Source organism: Sceloporus undulatus, chromosome 5, assembly GCF_019175285.1.
Source record: "Sceloporus undulatus isolate JIND9_A2432 ecotype Alabama chromosome 5, SceUnd_v1.1, whole genome shotgun sequence".
Lineage (NCBI taxonomy): Eukaryota > Metazoa > Chordata > Lepidosauria > Squamata > Phrynosomatidae > Sceloporus > Sceloporus undulatus.
The window spans coordinates 53993887-54008942 of NC_056526.1; the positions used below are offsets into that span (position 1 = coordinate 53993887).

The 15056-nt window shown below is 42.4% G+C and overlaps 1 protein-coding gene across 1 annotated transcript in view; it reads left to right on the top strand.

Annotated features, from left to right (window-relative positions):
- Nucleotides 1-1229: 1229 nt before the first annotated feature.
- Nucleotides 1230-15056, top strand: part of KCNC2 (potassium voltage-gated channel subfamily C member 2) — a 130069-nt gene continuing 116242 nt past the window's right edge. The window contains 2 exon segments of the mRNA XM_042470382.1: nucleotides 1230-1481; nucleotides 3199-4112. Of these exon segments, the coding sequence (XP_042326316.1) occupies nucleotides 3285-4112 (828 nt within the window). The 5' untranslated portion in view covers nucleotides 1230-1481; nucleotides 3199-3284.

Here is a 15056-nt window from a genome sequence, read left to right on the forward strand (position 1 = left end):
TCATGGGCCAATTTCTCTGTGTCATCCTCACCTGTGAGGAAGGCCACTTTCATAGCAGAGAAGATGCCAAGTTCCTGTGTGCCATCCTCACCTGCAAGGTAGACCACTTTCCTATATGGTCCCAAGGTCCTCTGTGGCATCCTCACCTGTGAGGAAGGCCACTTTCATATCAAAGAGGGTGCTGAGTCCTTTTGTGCCATCCTCACCGGTGATGAAAGCTACTTTCATATCAGAGAAGGTGCCAAGGTTCTCCACACCATCCTCATATATGAGGATGGTAATTTTCCTGTCAGAGAATGTGCCAAGTCCCTTTGTGCCATGCTCACCTGTGATAAAAGCCACTTTCCTATAAAAGAAGGTACCAAGGTCCTCCAAGACTGTGAGGAAAGCCACTTTCATGTTAGTTATGGTGCCAAGGTTCTCTGCACCATCCTCACCTGCAAGGAAGGCCACTTTCATATTAGGTAAACATTTCTATAGAGCCAGCATGGAATAGTGGTTTGAGCATTGGCCTACGACTCTGGAGACCAGGGTTCAATTCCCTGCTTTGATACGAAAACCCATGGGGCGGCCTTGGGCAAGCCACACTCTCTCAGCCTCAGGGCAAACCTTCCCTGAACAAATCTGTCCAAAAAACCGCACAAGAGGGTCTGAAACAACTTGAAAGCACGGGTCAACAAACAAACAAAGAAGCAAACAAATACCTCTGCTAGCTCCCGAGGCTTTTGATGTGAAATAAAGGCATGAAGGACAGGAAGGCGGCTTCTTTAGTGGACAAACAGTCTTAAAGACATATAGGGTTTTTTGTGAGGGTTTTTCGGGCTGGGTGGCCGTGTTCTAGAAGAGTTTGCTCCTGAGGTTTAAAGCCTTAAAGGCAATTTGCCCCATAACCGAAGGACCAAGGGCAAAAGGCGCCAAGGTTGCCAAGGGCTGGGTGGGTAGAAGTGGTGCTGAAAGGACAGCTCCTTCCTCACCGTCTTTATAAAACCAGGGATCTGCTGCTTCCTCTCTCCCGAGCATGAAACCTGGGCAGTTAAACCGGGATCAACCTGGATTATTTCCCCAGTACAGATGCAACCCAGGTGGCTTTTCACCAGAGACGAACTGGAGCTTGGATGCCTGGCTTTGAGCAGCATCACAATTGCCCCCTCCTTCATTCCTCCTTCCCTCCCTCCCTCCCTTCCTCCCTCCCTTCTCCCCTCCCCATGTGCTTGTGTGTGTGTATGTGATGGTTGTGATGCTGCCTGCTCTCTGTGTGTGTCTCCTCTCTCTGTCTCTCCCACAATGACACCAGGGAGGTTCCTTAGCAGCAGGTGGGGAGACTCTGCTCTGGCTCTGGGGGCTGGCTACCAAGAGGGGAGGCATGGCCACCTGAAGCTGCCCGGCAGGAGGAGGAGGAGGCGAGCCAGTGGCCACAACAAGTAGTTCCTCCAAGGAGCAGGCAGCCGGGGAGCCCGAAAGAGCCGCTCTTCTCCTCCGAGGTAAGGGACCTGGCCGGGGAGGGAGAGGGAGGCAGGGATGGTGGTGGTCCCTCTCCATTCAGGGAACAGCATCCTCTCTCAGGTGGAGTCCAGCGGAGGCAGGAGGCTGGAGGAGCCCAGGCAGGGCGTGCCTCGGGCTCTCTCTCGGACCAGGCTCCCAGGCTCTCTGGGTGTCTTTTCTGGAGGAGAAAGACCTTCCCTCCTGAATTTAGGGAACGGGGTTTGTTGGGCTGGAAAGCTAGACAGTGCCCTGGAGGGACAAAATGGGCACCCAGGTTGCATCCGCACGGGAGGGCTAACCCGGTTTGATACCGCTTTGACGGCCACGGCTCAGGGAGAGGGATATTCTGAGGGTGGTCGCTTGTTGTGGCACCAGATCGACCACACCCTCGGAATCCCCTCTCCCTAAGCCATGGCTGTCAAAGCGGCATCAAACCGGGCTATTCCTCCGGTGCGGACGCAGCCTTGGTTTTGACTCGACGGGGAGGTTAAAACTGGAAGGCTCCGCTTCTGAAGGCTGGAAGAGATTGGACAGATAAACCACCCTTCATATACATACATATATATGTGTGTGTATAGGGTGGTTATATATATATATGTGTGTGTGTATAGGGTGGTTTTATATATATATATGTGTGTGTGTGTGTGTGTGTGTGTGTATGTGTATGGTCTGTGTGTGTGTGTGTGTACATATATATATATATATATATATATATGGTCTGTGTGTGTGTGTGTGTGTGTGTGTATATATATATATATATATATGGGGTGTGTATGTGCGTGTGTCTGTGTATATATGGTGTGTGTGTAGAAGGGTGGTTTGGAGGTCAGGGGGAAGGTGCCCAGAAGTCCTGACCACCAAGGCACCACAAATGGAGGACCTTCCAGAAAAGAAAAGAAAAGAAAAGAAAAGAAAAGAAAAGAAGGACATGACCAAAAATACAAAGCTCAATACTCTCCTGGGAAAAAAAAAGACAGAGGTAAACCCATGCTTCTTGGTCCGTCTCAAAATGGAGGCACTTTTGACATTCCTCCTGGGCAGTAGGGGGAAATGGAGGGCAGGTCTTGGAAAAGGAAAGCGACTGGTCAACCTAAAATAATATGTCAATTTACGCTTTCTTGGTCCGTCTCAAAATGGAGGACCTGTTGGCATTCCTTCTGGACAGAAGACTGAAATGGAGGACAGGAAAAGGAGAACCTCTGGTCACCCTGAACTAAAATGAATCATATGTCAATTTGTGCTTTTTTTGTCCTGCTCCAAATGGAGGACCTTTTGGCATTCCTCCTAAAAGGAAGGAAAGGTCCTGGAAAAGGAGGACCTCGGTCACCCTGAGCTAAAATGAATAATATGTCAATTTGTGCTTTCTTTGTCCTGCTCCAAATGGAGGACCTTTTGGCATTCCTCCTGGACAGATATTTGAAATGGAGGGCAGGAAAAGGAGGACACCTAGTCACTCTTAGAGGGAGGAAACAAAGAAAGAAAGAAAGAAAGAGGCGGGAAAACATGGGGCAGGCAGGTGGCATTGGTGGTGGGGAGGCATGGAGGTGTGAAGGCTGGTTAGAAAGGGAGTGAATCCCTTCCCCCAGATATAAAGGGGGTGAGGGGTTTCTCTCATTTTCCTGGGCTTCCTTCACTGTCTCCCTTGGGAGGCTCAGCATCCGGAGACAGGTCACAACCACCTCCTCTCCCTGACCCTCTCTGTCTTGTCTTCCTCAGGCATCCTAAAAATAGCCGTCCGGATGCCTAGCGTCGCCTCTCCTCCTCTTCCTCCTCTCCTCAACAGTCATGTCTGAGCTACAGAGATGGGGAAGCTCGAGGACAACGAGAGGGTGATCCTCAACGTCGGGGGCACCAGGCACGAGACCTACCGGAGCACCCTCAAAACGCTGCCAGGCACTCGCCTGGCCCTCCTCGCCTCCCAGTCTCAAGGCGAGTCCCCGGGAGGCGCCGGAGGAGGAGGCATCGTTGTCATTGGGGAGGACCAGCAACACCACCATCCACACCACCACCACCACCACCATCCCCACCACCCGCCTCTCCCATCTCCTTTGCCAGCTCCCAACCCGGGCCCCAACCCCGGTGTTGTTGGGGGTCCCTTGGACGACGGCGTTGGTAGTGGTAGTGGCATCCCTCGCGCTCATGACGGTGGTGCCATCGTCTCGAGTGCCGGGGCTGCTTCATCCACCTCGTGCTGCGAGTTCTTCTTCGACCGCCACCCAGGGGTCTTCGCCTACGTGCTCAACTACTACCGGACAGGGAAGCTCCACTGCCCGGCTGACGTCTGTGGGCCCCTCTTCGAGGAGGAGCTGGCCTTCTGGGGCATCGACGAGACTGACGTGGAACCCTGCTGCTGGATGACCTACCGCCAGCACCGAGATGCCGAGGAGGCACTGGACATCTTTGAGGCACCGGACCTCATCACAGGAGAGCCTCCCCTCGATCCTGATGATGACGAAGTGGCTGCCAAGCACCGCCTGGGCATCGAGGACCTGGGTGCCACTGGGGGAACCTCCTCTGCCTCCTCTTGCACCAATGGAGCCCCGCTGGATGGGAAGGGAGGGCGCTGGAAGAGGCTTCAGCCCCGCATATGGGCACTCTTCGAGGACCCCTACTCTTCCCGCGCTGCCAGGGTAAGGAAGGGAAGACAGAAAAGGATAGATGGGACAGGAAGGGATTCCCAGGTCCAGTCAGTGGCATCACTAGAGTTGGTGTTACCTGGTGTGGTCACTCATAGTGTCATCCCCATTGACCTCCTACTCCCATTTCACACTATACAGTATCCTTAGAAATGCTTTTTTTGAACTAAAGTTACTTATAAATCATAAATCCCATATACCATTGAATGTCATGTTAATAGTTGTGACATACTGTATATACACATGTATAAGTCTACTTATAAGATCGACTTATCCATGGGTCAATGTAAATACTGTACTTTAACCCAGTGGTCCTCAAACTGTGCTTCTAAAGAGATTTTGGACATCAACTCCCAGAATCCGAGGCTATTGGCCAACATGGCTGAGGCTTCTGGGAGAAGAAGTCCAAAATCTCTTAAAGGGCACAGTTTGGGGACCACTGCAAGTTTAACCCTTATTTGAAAAGGAAAGCATCCCCTGGTGAAAGACAAGAGTGCAATTTGTCCTGGAAGCATTGACCTCCCTCTGATCTCTCTCTTCCATCCAGCTTTTAGTGTGAGTCAAAACAATTATGCCTGCCATAATTTTGTAGGTTATTTGGCATTGTTGTCCTTTGCTTCATCATTTAGATCCTTTGTTGCATGTCCCTAAGTTTTACCCTCAACCTACCCAAGTGTCATATCAAAATCCATAATTTTACCCCCAAAACTTGCCCTCAACTAATTCATGAGGTCGACTTATAGTCGAGTATATACTGTAAAAACTAGAAAAATTAAAATTTTACCTTCCAATTACAATATCATATGCATAACCTAAATGTATTTACATATACATAGTGAAGATTGGGTTAAAAATGTAATGTTTTAAAGAAAAAATTAAAAATATGTTTTTTAAAAAAATCAATCTATTTTTTTAAAAAAATCAAATTTTGAAATTTGAAATTTTAATTAAAAAAATCTGGTGGGGGCTCCTTTTTTCTCCCACTGAGCTTCACTTCACTCTCACCATCTCTCAAAGCATTTTAAAGAGATACAGGTAAACGCCACAATGTTTCTGTCAAAATACAGGTATTTGAACAGGTTGTGGCATTCACCTGCTTCCATTTAAAATGCTTTAAGGAGTTTATCACATGGGTGGGAAATTGGGACTTTAAACAGTGATTAACCCAAGAAAATCAAGCAATTGACATTAAAACACGATTGAAATGAGATTAACACAAGAGCCATTATCCTGTGAATAATGAGGATTTGTGAGTAATATTGGTACAAAAACATGACTATGAATTCTATAGTGTGTGGTATGGGAGGAAGGTTTTTTTAATCAGTCTTTATTAAATTATTTTAACATATATACAATGTTGCATATGCCCCATTCCCTACTTCGCCCTCCCCCCCTGCCGCACGGCTTGAAAGAGTTTAGGATCAATACACGGTTTACAGTTAATACCTATCATTTAATATGTGGGCTTTAATTACATTACTGACTTCGTTGTACTCTGTATTCCCTTTAACTTTCTCAAGCAGGATTTCCCAATGGTATGGGAGGAAGTCAATGGGTGTATGTGTGAAACAATGAGTTAATGCACCAGGTGACACCACCCCTAGTGACAACACTACCCACCCGCATCAGTCAGCCCCTGGGATTTATAGTTTGTTGTGGCACCAAAGCTCTCTGACAGGGAAGGCTAATGTCTAACAAAAATAACAGTTCCCAGAATTCCATAGCCTTGAGCCATAGCAGTTAAAGTGGTGTCAAACTGGAGTGTGGTGGCATCCTAAAAATCTGCATGAACTTGGTGGAACTTACTTCTGAGTAACAGACACAAAAAGTGACATGCAGATCATTATATTCTTAGGGTTGCTGTGTATATTTTGATAGAATAATCATTACTGTTTTAGAAAGGGCCATTTAGTTCTTTACTGTCCATATTCCCAATTGAGTTTAGTGGGTCCCAGCAAAGTGCATTGTAACCTGCTTTGTAACCTGGCAGGGCTAGTCAGTCACTCTGAAGTCAGTGAGGTGGTGAATTTACACTGGGTCTTTGAATGAACTTTAATAGAGCATTCTAAGGTGTTGCATTTATTATGGGAATTGGGCTGAGCACCTTGGAGATGTCTTGAAAAACAACTACTACTTGGGTCCATTGCTTCAGTGATATGGAAGCCACCAGTCATCATTGCAGTCTTAACATGTTGATTTTCTTTAAATTATTATTTACTATATGAGATACCTGATTGTTTCCCTTTCCATATGGGGTGGAGGGGCTAATGTGGCAGAGTTTGGGAATTGGAAAAGCTGTGTTACAGGCCACAAGTAAGGCACTTCTTAATCATGTCCATGTTTTAGGTGAGCCATCCATAACCCCCATGGTAAAAATAACATGCTACATAGATTGGACCTCTTTGTATGTAGCATTTGTACCTGCATACTAATGAGTGGCTAAAGGGGTCAGAGCATGGGACAAATTCATCTTCTGGACTGCAACCTCTCAGAATCTCATACCTAATATGGCTCTTGTACTTGTACAGAGCCTGAAAAGGGTAAAGAACATGCTTTTTCCCCAGATGTTTTGGGCTACAGCTCCCAAGGTCCCCAACCACTTTTCATATTGGCTGGGGCTGATGAGTAGTCCAAAAATTCTTTTTATATTAACATTATATGTTGCCAATATACATGGTAAGTAATGGGTACTCATTGGATGCTTTTGCACAAAAGTATAGCTGTAGGCAGTTACTGCCACCATTTGGTACTTTGTAAGTAGTGATGTGACCTAATTCCATCCATCAACCTTTATTAGGCATCTCAATAGACAATATACAACAAACAATACAATACAAAATTAACTAAAATAGTCTACATGAATACTTTAAAATTTATCATCCTTAAAATCATCTAACACTAAACTCTAACCATTATTTAATTTGTACCAGATTTTTGTTGCCTCCATTAGAAAATTGGCCATCAATCGTGTAATCTGTACATTACAATCCTCCAATAAATGTACTAAAGTTATATCCGTTAAACAGTAATTCGATTCCAATAATTTCTTTAGCAATTTCGCTCTCGGTTTTTGATACAGCAGGCAAAGAAATATAATATGTTGGAGAGTATCTGGAGATAGTTCACATATACATATTCGATTTGCAAAAGGGATCCTCAAATATCTACCCCTGGTGACACAGGAAGGGTGAATATTCAACCTTGCAAAGAGGAAAGCTTTCCTTGAAGCCTGAAGGGACAATGATTGTGTGACCTAATTAAGTGTGACCTAATTTTTCTGAAGGCACCAGATCCTGTCTGATATTGGAAGATAAAGAGGGTCAGTACTGGTTAGTGCTTGGATGGGAGATCACCAATGAATACAAGGTTCTGTAGGCTATATTTCAGAGGAGGGAATGGGCAAAAATCACCTTTAAGTGTTTCTTGCTTACAAAATGTTATGAAATACATGGGGTTACCATAGGTTGATGACTTGAAGCCACACACATACCCAAAGGTAATGAGATGTGTGAACACAAGTTTTCATATGGAAGCTCATTCAACTAAACTAGTTTGACTAGCCTTGAATGGAAAAAGGCAAACTTGGAACATTTGCAAGGACAGTCAAAGGCAAGTCAGCCACATAAACTAAGAATAACCCAGAAGCCCTTCTCTTACAGTAGCAAGGCCTTAACAAGCCCAAGGGCAGATGCATAAAAATGAGAGACAGTTTTTCCCAGGTTTCCACCTACATTATAGATCTGTAAGATGGTTTCTCAAATTTCTCTGATGGAGGTTTTCCTGTGAGAAAAGTTCATCACTTTCTTTTCTATCTGACATCCTCAAAAAAAGATAACCTTGGTTGGACGTGTGATTATCATGTTCAAACTGTCTTATTTCTCCACATGAACACATATTGGAAATATTCAGCTTGTTTGAAATGCTGCCCTTGAATATATGTTTGAAATGCTATGCAGTGAAAAGCAGGTTTGAGGAAGTAGGTTGAGTGTAGAAAACCATAGACTTCAGCACGCTCCTTTTCTGTGTGTGTATGTACCTTCAAAGTGACTGCCAACTTAAGACAACACCACCAATTTCATAGGGTTTTATTAGGTGAGGAATGCTCAGAGGTGTTTTTTTATTGCCTGCTCTGAAATAAAGCCTATAGCACCTGGTAATCCTTGATAATCTCCCATGCAAGTACTAACCATGTCTGACCCTGCCTAGGTTCCAAACTCAGATGGAATCTGGTGCTTTCAGGGTACTTAGAGGTTCGTCATGCTGTATTTTCTGGGCTCCACAAACCCTTGCAGATGAAGTAGGGCATTTTTGTTTACAAGAAAAAGAAAGGAGAAGGGAATAAAAAAGGGAAGGAAAGGAAAAGGAAAAAAAAGAACCAGCCCTTTCAGGAAACACCTGAATTCAAAGCAGAAAGTGATATAGAACAAATTAACATGTACAGGTCTTGTTCTCTGTTGTGTGATGAGTGGAGATGACTGTAGGCTGAAGCGCACCAAAATGACTCAACTGCAGGGGGCTGGAAGTACTGAAACCATGTCCTTGGATCCTAAAATCAAGGGCTGTCAAGAAGTGCTTAGGTAACAAAACCTGGAGAGTGTTGTGGGTTTATCAGGAACCATTTTAAGGATCCGGAGTTCTGCTTTGGGTCTGGCTTTATCAGTATGAACATTGAATAAATGCCAGGAGTTATATTAACATATTTACTCCTAGTTACTGTAAACACAGTACTCTCAGATTTGTTTTATTCCATTGACAGCATCATTTTATCTTAGCATCATTAACTAATTCCCACACCAGTCTTGCTTTGTTCCCATGTAGATCTGGTTTGTTGATGAGAAGCTGAGGATGAGAGGTGGTGAAACAGTGACTTACCCATTTTGAGCTGGATTTTTTTTGTTGTTCTAGGAGATTTGATTTTTCTTTTCTTTTTTAAAGTTTTTTTTTTAGCAAAAAAGCAGTGAATTTCAGTGGAAGAACAGCAGAGGGGCTGTGTAACCTTTTCTTTTCTGTCTTTTCCTTCTTTCAGAATCTACCCAGCCACTTTTCATCCCATGGAAAAAAGAATATTTTACACATTCTGCTTTTGGTTACATGAATGTAACTTGTATGTTACTGCAGCACTATTTGTACATACAAGAAGACCGTAGTATACTTACTCATGCAGGACAAAGCATAAACATAGCATAAATAGTGCTTATAAAGAGGAGATAACTGTCTGTTTACATCTGGTGATGAATGCTGCGTGTTGCTGTACATGGATGTGAGCAGTATGAAAGTGCTGAACTGATTTTCAGTGGCTTGTCTGTGTATAAAAGGTATATGTTCTAGGTGTTGGTAGTATTGCAAGACTGTACATGGACAGAGAATCTATACAATTTTTAAAGCATTGTAAAAAAACCTATCTGATACTACACATGCCTCTCACCAGACCTCGGGAGCTGCCTTGAGCCCCCACTCCCATGTCTGAAATGTTATTTTTTAAACTCAAAATACACCCAAACCCTCCAGGAGTCCTGAAGGAAATTTTACCATAGTTTTGGCCTCCCCTGGGCTGGTTTACCTACTGGATTGTTTTAGGTCCAGGAGGGGACTTTTTCTGAAATAGGAAGTGAACTGCAAGTCACTTTTGGTTCTGAAAGAATGGTCTCTACTTAACTTTGTGGGCCATACCTGGGCTGTAAGCCACATTTTAGTTATCCTTGCTGTAAAGACTAGTTACTGTATGTTAATTTACTGTTTATCAGATTACCTTTGAAATCAATGGACCTGAGCCTATGAAGCAGTTACTGATGTGAGTATAAGTAGAGAAGATGTTATATGCTCAGTGAAATGCTTCATCTTAGTAGGTATTTCTCATTTACATCACATGGAAATCTTTATGGAGTGCTTATTCCTAATTCTCCAATTTTAAATATGGATCCAATTACATCTGATGTAATTGATTGGATAGAGTGAATTTGTACTGGAGAGATTAACGTTAAAATATCTCCCCACCCACAGAGTTTACAGGTGGCCTTGTGACAGCCACCATTTCTTAACCTAACTTGCCTCCAGTTATTGTTACAAAGAGGTTGTTGCAAAGAGAGAAAGAATTTTTAGAAGTGTTCATCCTACTATGAACTTTTGTAAAGCAGATGTGGGATACTTGTGATAATATGTGATTCTTAGTTCTCTTGACCATAAAGTATGAAAAAGCAGAGTAAAAAATAAGCAAATTTGTCTTTACCGTAACCATAGTCTTTCAAGGGAACGTGCCAGTCTCCTAGGTAGATGAAAGATTTGTCTGCAATCAGAGACTTACATGAAGTACAGTTCCCAGAATTCCATAGCATTGAGCCAGGGCAGTTAAAGTGGTGCCAAACCAGATTATTTCTGCAGTGTGTTTTGGACCTGAGAAAAAAAATTACTGTTTATAAGCTATTTTGGGCCTATTATTGTCTCTTGAGGGCTGAACAGACCGCCTCTAAGAGACAGCCTGCAGTGCCTCTGTCTTCACCAGATTGGGGCCGCTGCAACTACACACTGCACCCACAATCTGGCCTTTCTGTGGTGTGAAAAGGAGCTGCAAAAAGCATTCCTTTTTGCTTTGTGGAAAGGGCACCATAGTCGCCAGCACCATGGCTTTTTAGTGCTCCTTTGGTGCTATGTCATCTCCAGAGGAGTGCTGTGATGCCACCCACCGTGTGATGGGGCGTTCGATGTCATGCCAGCATGGGGTAGAGTCAGGGCACCTGTCGTGCAGATGCCATGCCCCCACTCTGTTCCAGTGCTGGCCTTCGATGCTGGTCTGTTGAGGCTGTTGATCACTGGATAGCTGTTTATTTTAATTGACGGATTCAAGCATCCACAGCTTGAAAATATTTTTAAAAGGTATAAATTCTAAATAGCAAATCTTGATTTTCCATTTTATATTAGAGACACCATTTTCCTTTTCCATTCTATTTAATGGGACTTGAGCATCCACAGATTTTTTTTATCCTGGAACCAAACCCCAGCGGATAACAAGGGCCCACTGTACCATAATCCTGCTAAACTGAGTATATGGCCACAGATCTCAGTGTATTTGTGTACAGAGTTCATCTTCTCATTCTATATGTCCCAAAAGAATGGAACAATTAGCCAGAAGGGAGGTAGTCAATGACCTCACAAGGATTGAAGTGTGAAAGATTAGATCATACATGGGGAATCCTTGGCTTTCCAAATGTTTTCACTTACAACCCCCCACAGTCCCAGCCAATATGGCTAATGGTAAGGAATAGTAGATGAGAACCACTGGAGGGTTCAAGGTTCCCCATGCTTGGTCTCATCATTCCCTTTGAACAGAACCTTTATCTCTTTCAAAATGTGCACTTCCTTTCTAGCCCATGTTTGTGAGTTTGAAACCCAGTTTGCTTTTTTAAAAAATAGAATACAGAGGTGCCCCTGAAATTCTAGGGCTTATGTCAGAAGGGGAGTTTACTGCACTTCTCTAAATGGTCACTCATATCATCATTTTCATTTCAGTTTCTAGCAGCTCTGTATTATCATGTCAGTAGGAATTCCTCAGGTCTTGACTAAAAATTATACTGATGCCCTTGTTTGTGTCCTCCTTTGAAATCTAGATCTCTAGAGAATGTAAGTTTAAAGTCAATGCCAAACACATTTACTGGAGAATAAGTACCATTGAACTTGGAGGAACTTAGTTTTATATAAATCTGTTCAGGATTGATTTGCCTTGTTACAGAAGGTTAATCTTGATTTTCCCCCCTCATCTTTCATTGAGCCCTCGATTTCACAAGGTGATTTGTGATATCACTTTTGACTGAATGCGAAACCAAAGGAGTGTGTGACTGCATTAAGTTATCTTTAGGTGGGAATTTTAGCATCTCTTTTATTATCTGCCTTTGAATTTGACCTTCTTCTTAGTCCTTCATGTAAGTTTCTGATTTCAGTAGCCAGCTAGATATAGCCTCTGATATCCTTTCTGCCTAATTCAGACTTAGTCTGGCATGTTGGCATTTTCTCATTTAATACATACACTGGCTATCACTGTAGGTGGGGAAGACAGAAGGAAATTCTCCCTTGTGAGTTTGATGAATCATATGGCAAATGGACTAAGTTTTAGAAAATTGGATTGGAACCCTGTATTACACGTTACATATAATGCTGTGCATACCATTGTGAGCTGTACTCCCCCTCTTTCCCTCTAGACACACACGTACAGACATATGGATTAATATAAAAATAGAAGTCAGATGAACAATTTCTTACTGGTGTTTATTTGTTTGTGTCCCCCCGCCCCCCAGTCACAAATTTTTCATGCATCCTGATATTTGGACAAAGGCTAGGACCCAATGGCAATGGAATTGGACATTTATTCTCCTACTTCTCCCACCTCATATTTCTGTGATGTTTGTATCACCTCTTTAGCTGTTCCCCAAGTTAAGGGTGCATAGAGGGTGGGGCTTTAGAAGAGAAACGGGGTTATTGATTTTGGCCAAGACACTGAAATCTGATGTAAATAGATTAGGATCCTCATCTGTGTCTTAAATATTTATACTTAGAGGAAATCTTTTTTCTGAGATTGTTATCCCGATTAAGGATATAGTCCTTAACTGCAGGTGAAGTCTAGAGAAATAGATTAGCAAAGTTTATCTTCTACGTATTGTGTCCTAAGGTCTTTGTCATTTGAGTCAATGCACAGAACCAAACATTATTCATTAATGAATTCTGTAGATTACAGAAAGTGTGTTTTATAGATGGAGAAGTATCTATTAGAATGAATGAGATAATGAGGAACTTGTCTTCACTGAGATGTAAACAAAATCTTTGAAAATGGTACAACCTGCTGAATTCAAACAAATCTGATTTATCTCAGACAACTTTTTAAAAATGTTATAATAACCATGTGGAGTACAGTCCATTATGTCCAACAAAAACTTTCAGTTTTTAATCACTGCTGATTTTTCACATGGCTTCAGTTACTGAATTTTCATCTGTAGCCTACAGAGTAAAGATTGCAAAATGTTGAGCTCTCCAGAACAAAAGCAAGTAAATGAGGGAGGGACATGGCAGTTATTTATAAAATTATGATGTGTGAGGAAACTGAATGGGGAGATGTTTTGTCCCTCGCTTTCTTATAAACCTAAAACCCAGAATCATCAAAATAAATTGAGTGGTGGGAGATTTAGGACAGGTAACAGGAAATAGTTCTTCACACATAGTCAAACTATGGAAGTGATGATCTCAAAATGATATAGTGATGTCAGGCAGATTGATGTTTTTAAAAGTAATAAGACAAATTCATGGTAAAGCTATCAATTATTGCTAGTCATGATGGATATATATTATCTTCAGTATGATGGTATGTCTCTGAATACTAGTTGCTAGGGAACAACAGCAGGAAGGTGATATAACACCTGTTTATTTATTTATATCAATGTTTAGACCATCTTTCTGTGTCATGTTTGTGAATTCTCATAGGTATCTGGTTGGTCATTGTAGGAAGTGAATGTTGGACTTTATCCTGCTGTAGCACAGATCTTATTGTATTCTTAGGTTTATCGGATAGGTAGCATGCAATATTAAAAGGGCATTTTTGTTATAAAATGTAAGATCTCTGGAGATCAATATATGAAGGCAGTGGGCCTCAATGGATCAACTATCATACTGGATGTGGGTGAAGTGTGGGTAATTGCTATAGAAAAAGCAGGAGGAGTTGCTAATTTTAGGCTCCGCATGAGTCATATTGTTGCTTCGTCTTTATTGAAGGGCAGTTGCTTTCACATGTCATTAAATATGGGCCAGACTACTTCTATTCAATCATCATTATCATTGTAACAATTGAAATATTCTGGGTTCACGGTGTCTTTTTTCTTCCTAAATTGTATCTATTCATGTTTTTAAAAGTTAAAATAAACTTTGTGGTTTCCTTATGCCTGAAGGCTTTATTGTTAAATAGACCAGATGAATATATCTACAGTAATATTGATGTTGTTAACTGGCCTTGAGTTGATCTTGACCCATGACAACCCTCTGGATAAGACATCTCCAAGACCCTCTGTCCTCCACTGCTCTGCTTAGTTCCTGCAAAACGATGCCAGTGATCTCCCTAATAGAGTCCATCCATCTAGCATGCAGTCTTCCTCTCTTTCTACTTCCCTCTACCTTTCCTAGCATTATTGTTTTTTCCCCAGTGAGTTGTGTCTTCTCATGATGTGTCTGAAGTATGACAGACTCAGTTTTGTCATCTTAGTTTCCAGGGCTATGTCTGGCTTGATCTGATCTAGGACCCATTTGTTTGTCTTTTTGGCTGTCCAGTCTTCTCCAGCACCACATCTTGAATGAACTGATTTTGTTCCTGTCTTTTTTCTTAACTGTCCAGCTCTCACATCCCTATTTGGTAACAGGAAAAACAATGGGTTGTACAATTCTGACTTTTTGTGTTCAGTTGTATATCTTTGTATTTTAGAATCTTTTCTAGTTCTTTCATAGTTGCCCTCCTTATTCTTATCTTCTGATTTTCTGACTGCAGTCCCTGTTTCTATCAATATTTGATCCCCAGTATGAGAACTCTTTTACTACTTCTATTTCTTCATTGTCTAGGATGAATTTGTTTAGATTTTCCATTGTCCTTATTTTTGTTTTCCTTATATGCAGCAGTAGGCTTGCCTTTGCACTTTTTTCCTTGAGCTTCCTCATAGTTGTTCCAGGTCTGGAAGGTTTTCTGCTAGTATTATGGTGTCATCTGTGTATCTTAAATTGTTAATATTCCTTCCTCCTATTTTCATTCCTCCTTCCTTTGTGTCCAGGCCTGCTTTCTTTGTGATATGTTCTGTGTGTAAGTTAAACAGGTGGGTTGATAAGATGCAGTCTTGTCTGACCCCTTTGCCAATTGGTAACCATTCTGTTTCTTTGGAGATTATCGCACTGCGTTCTGAGAACGTTCTGATCACGTGA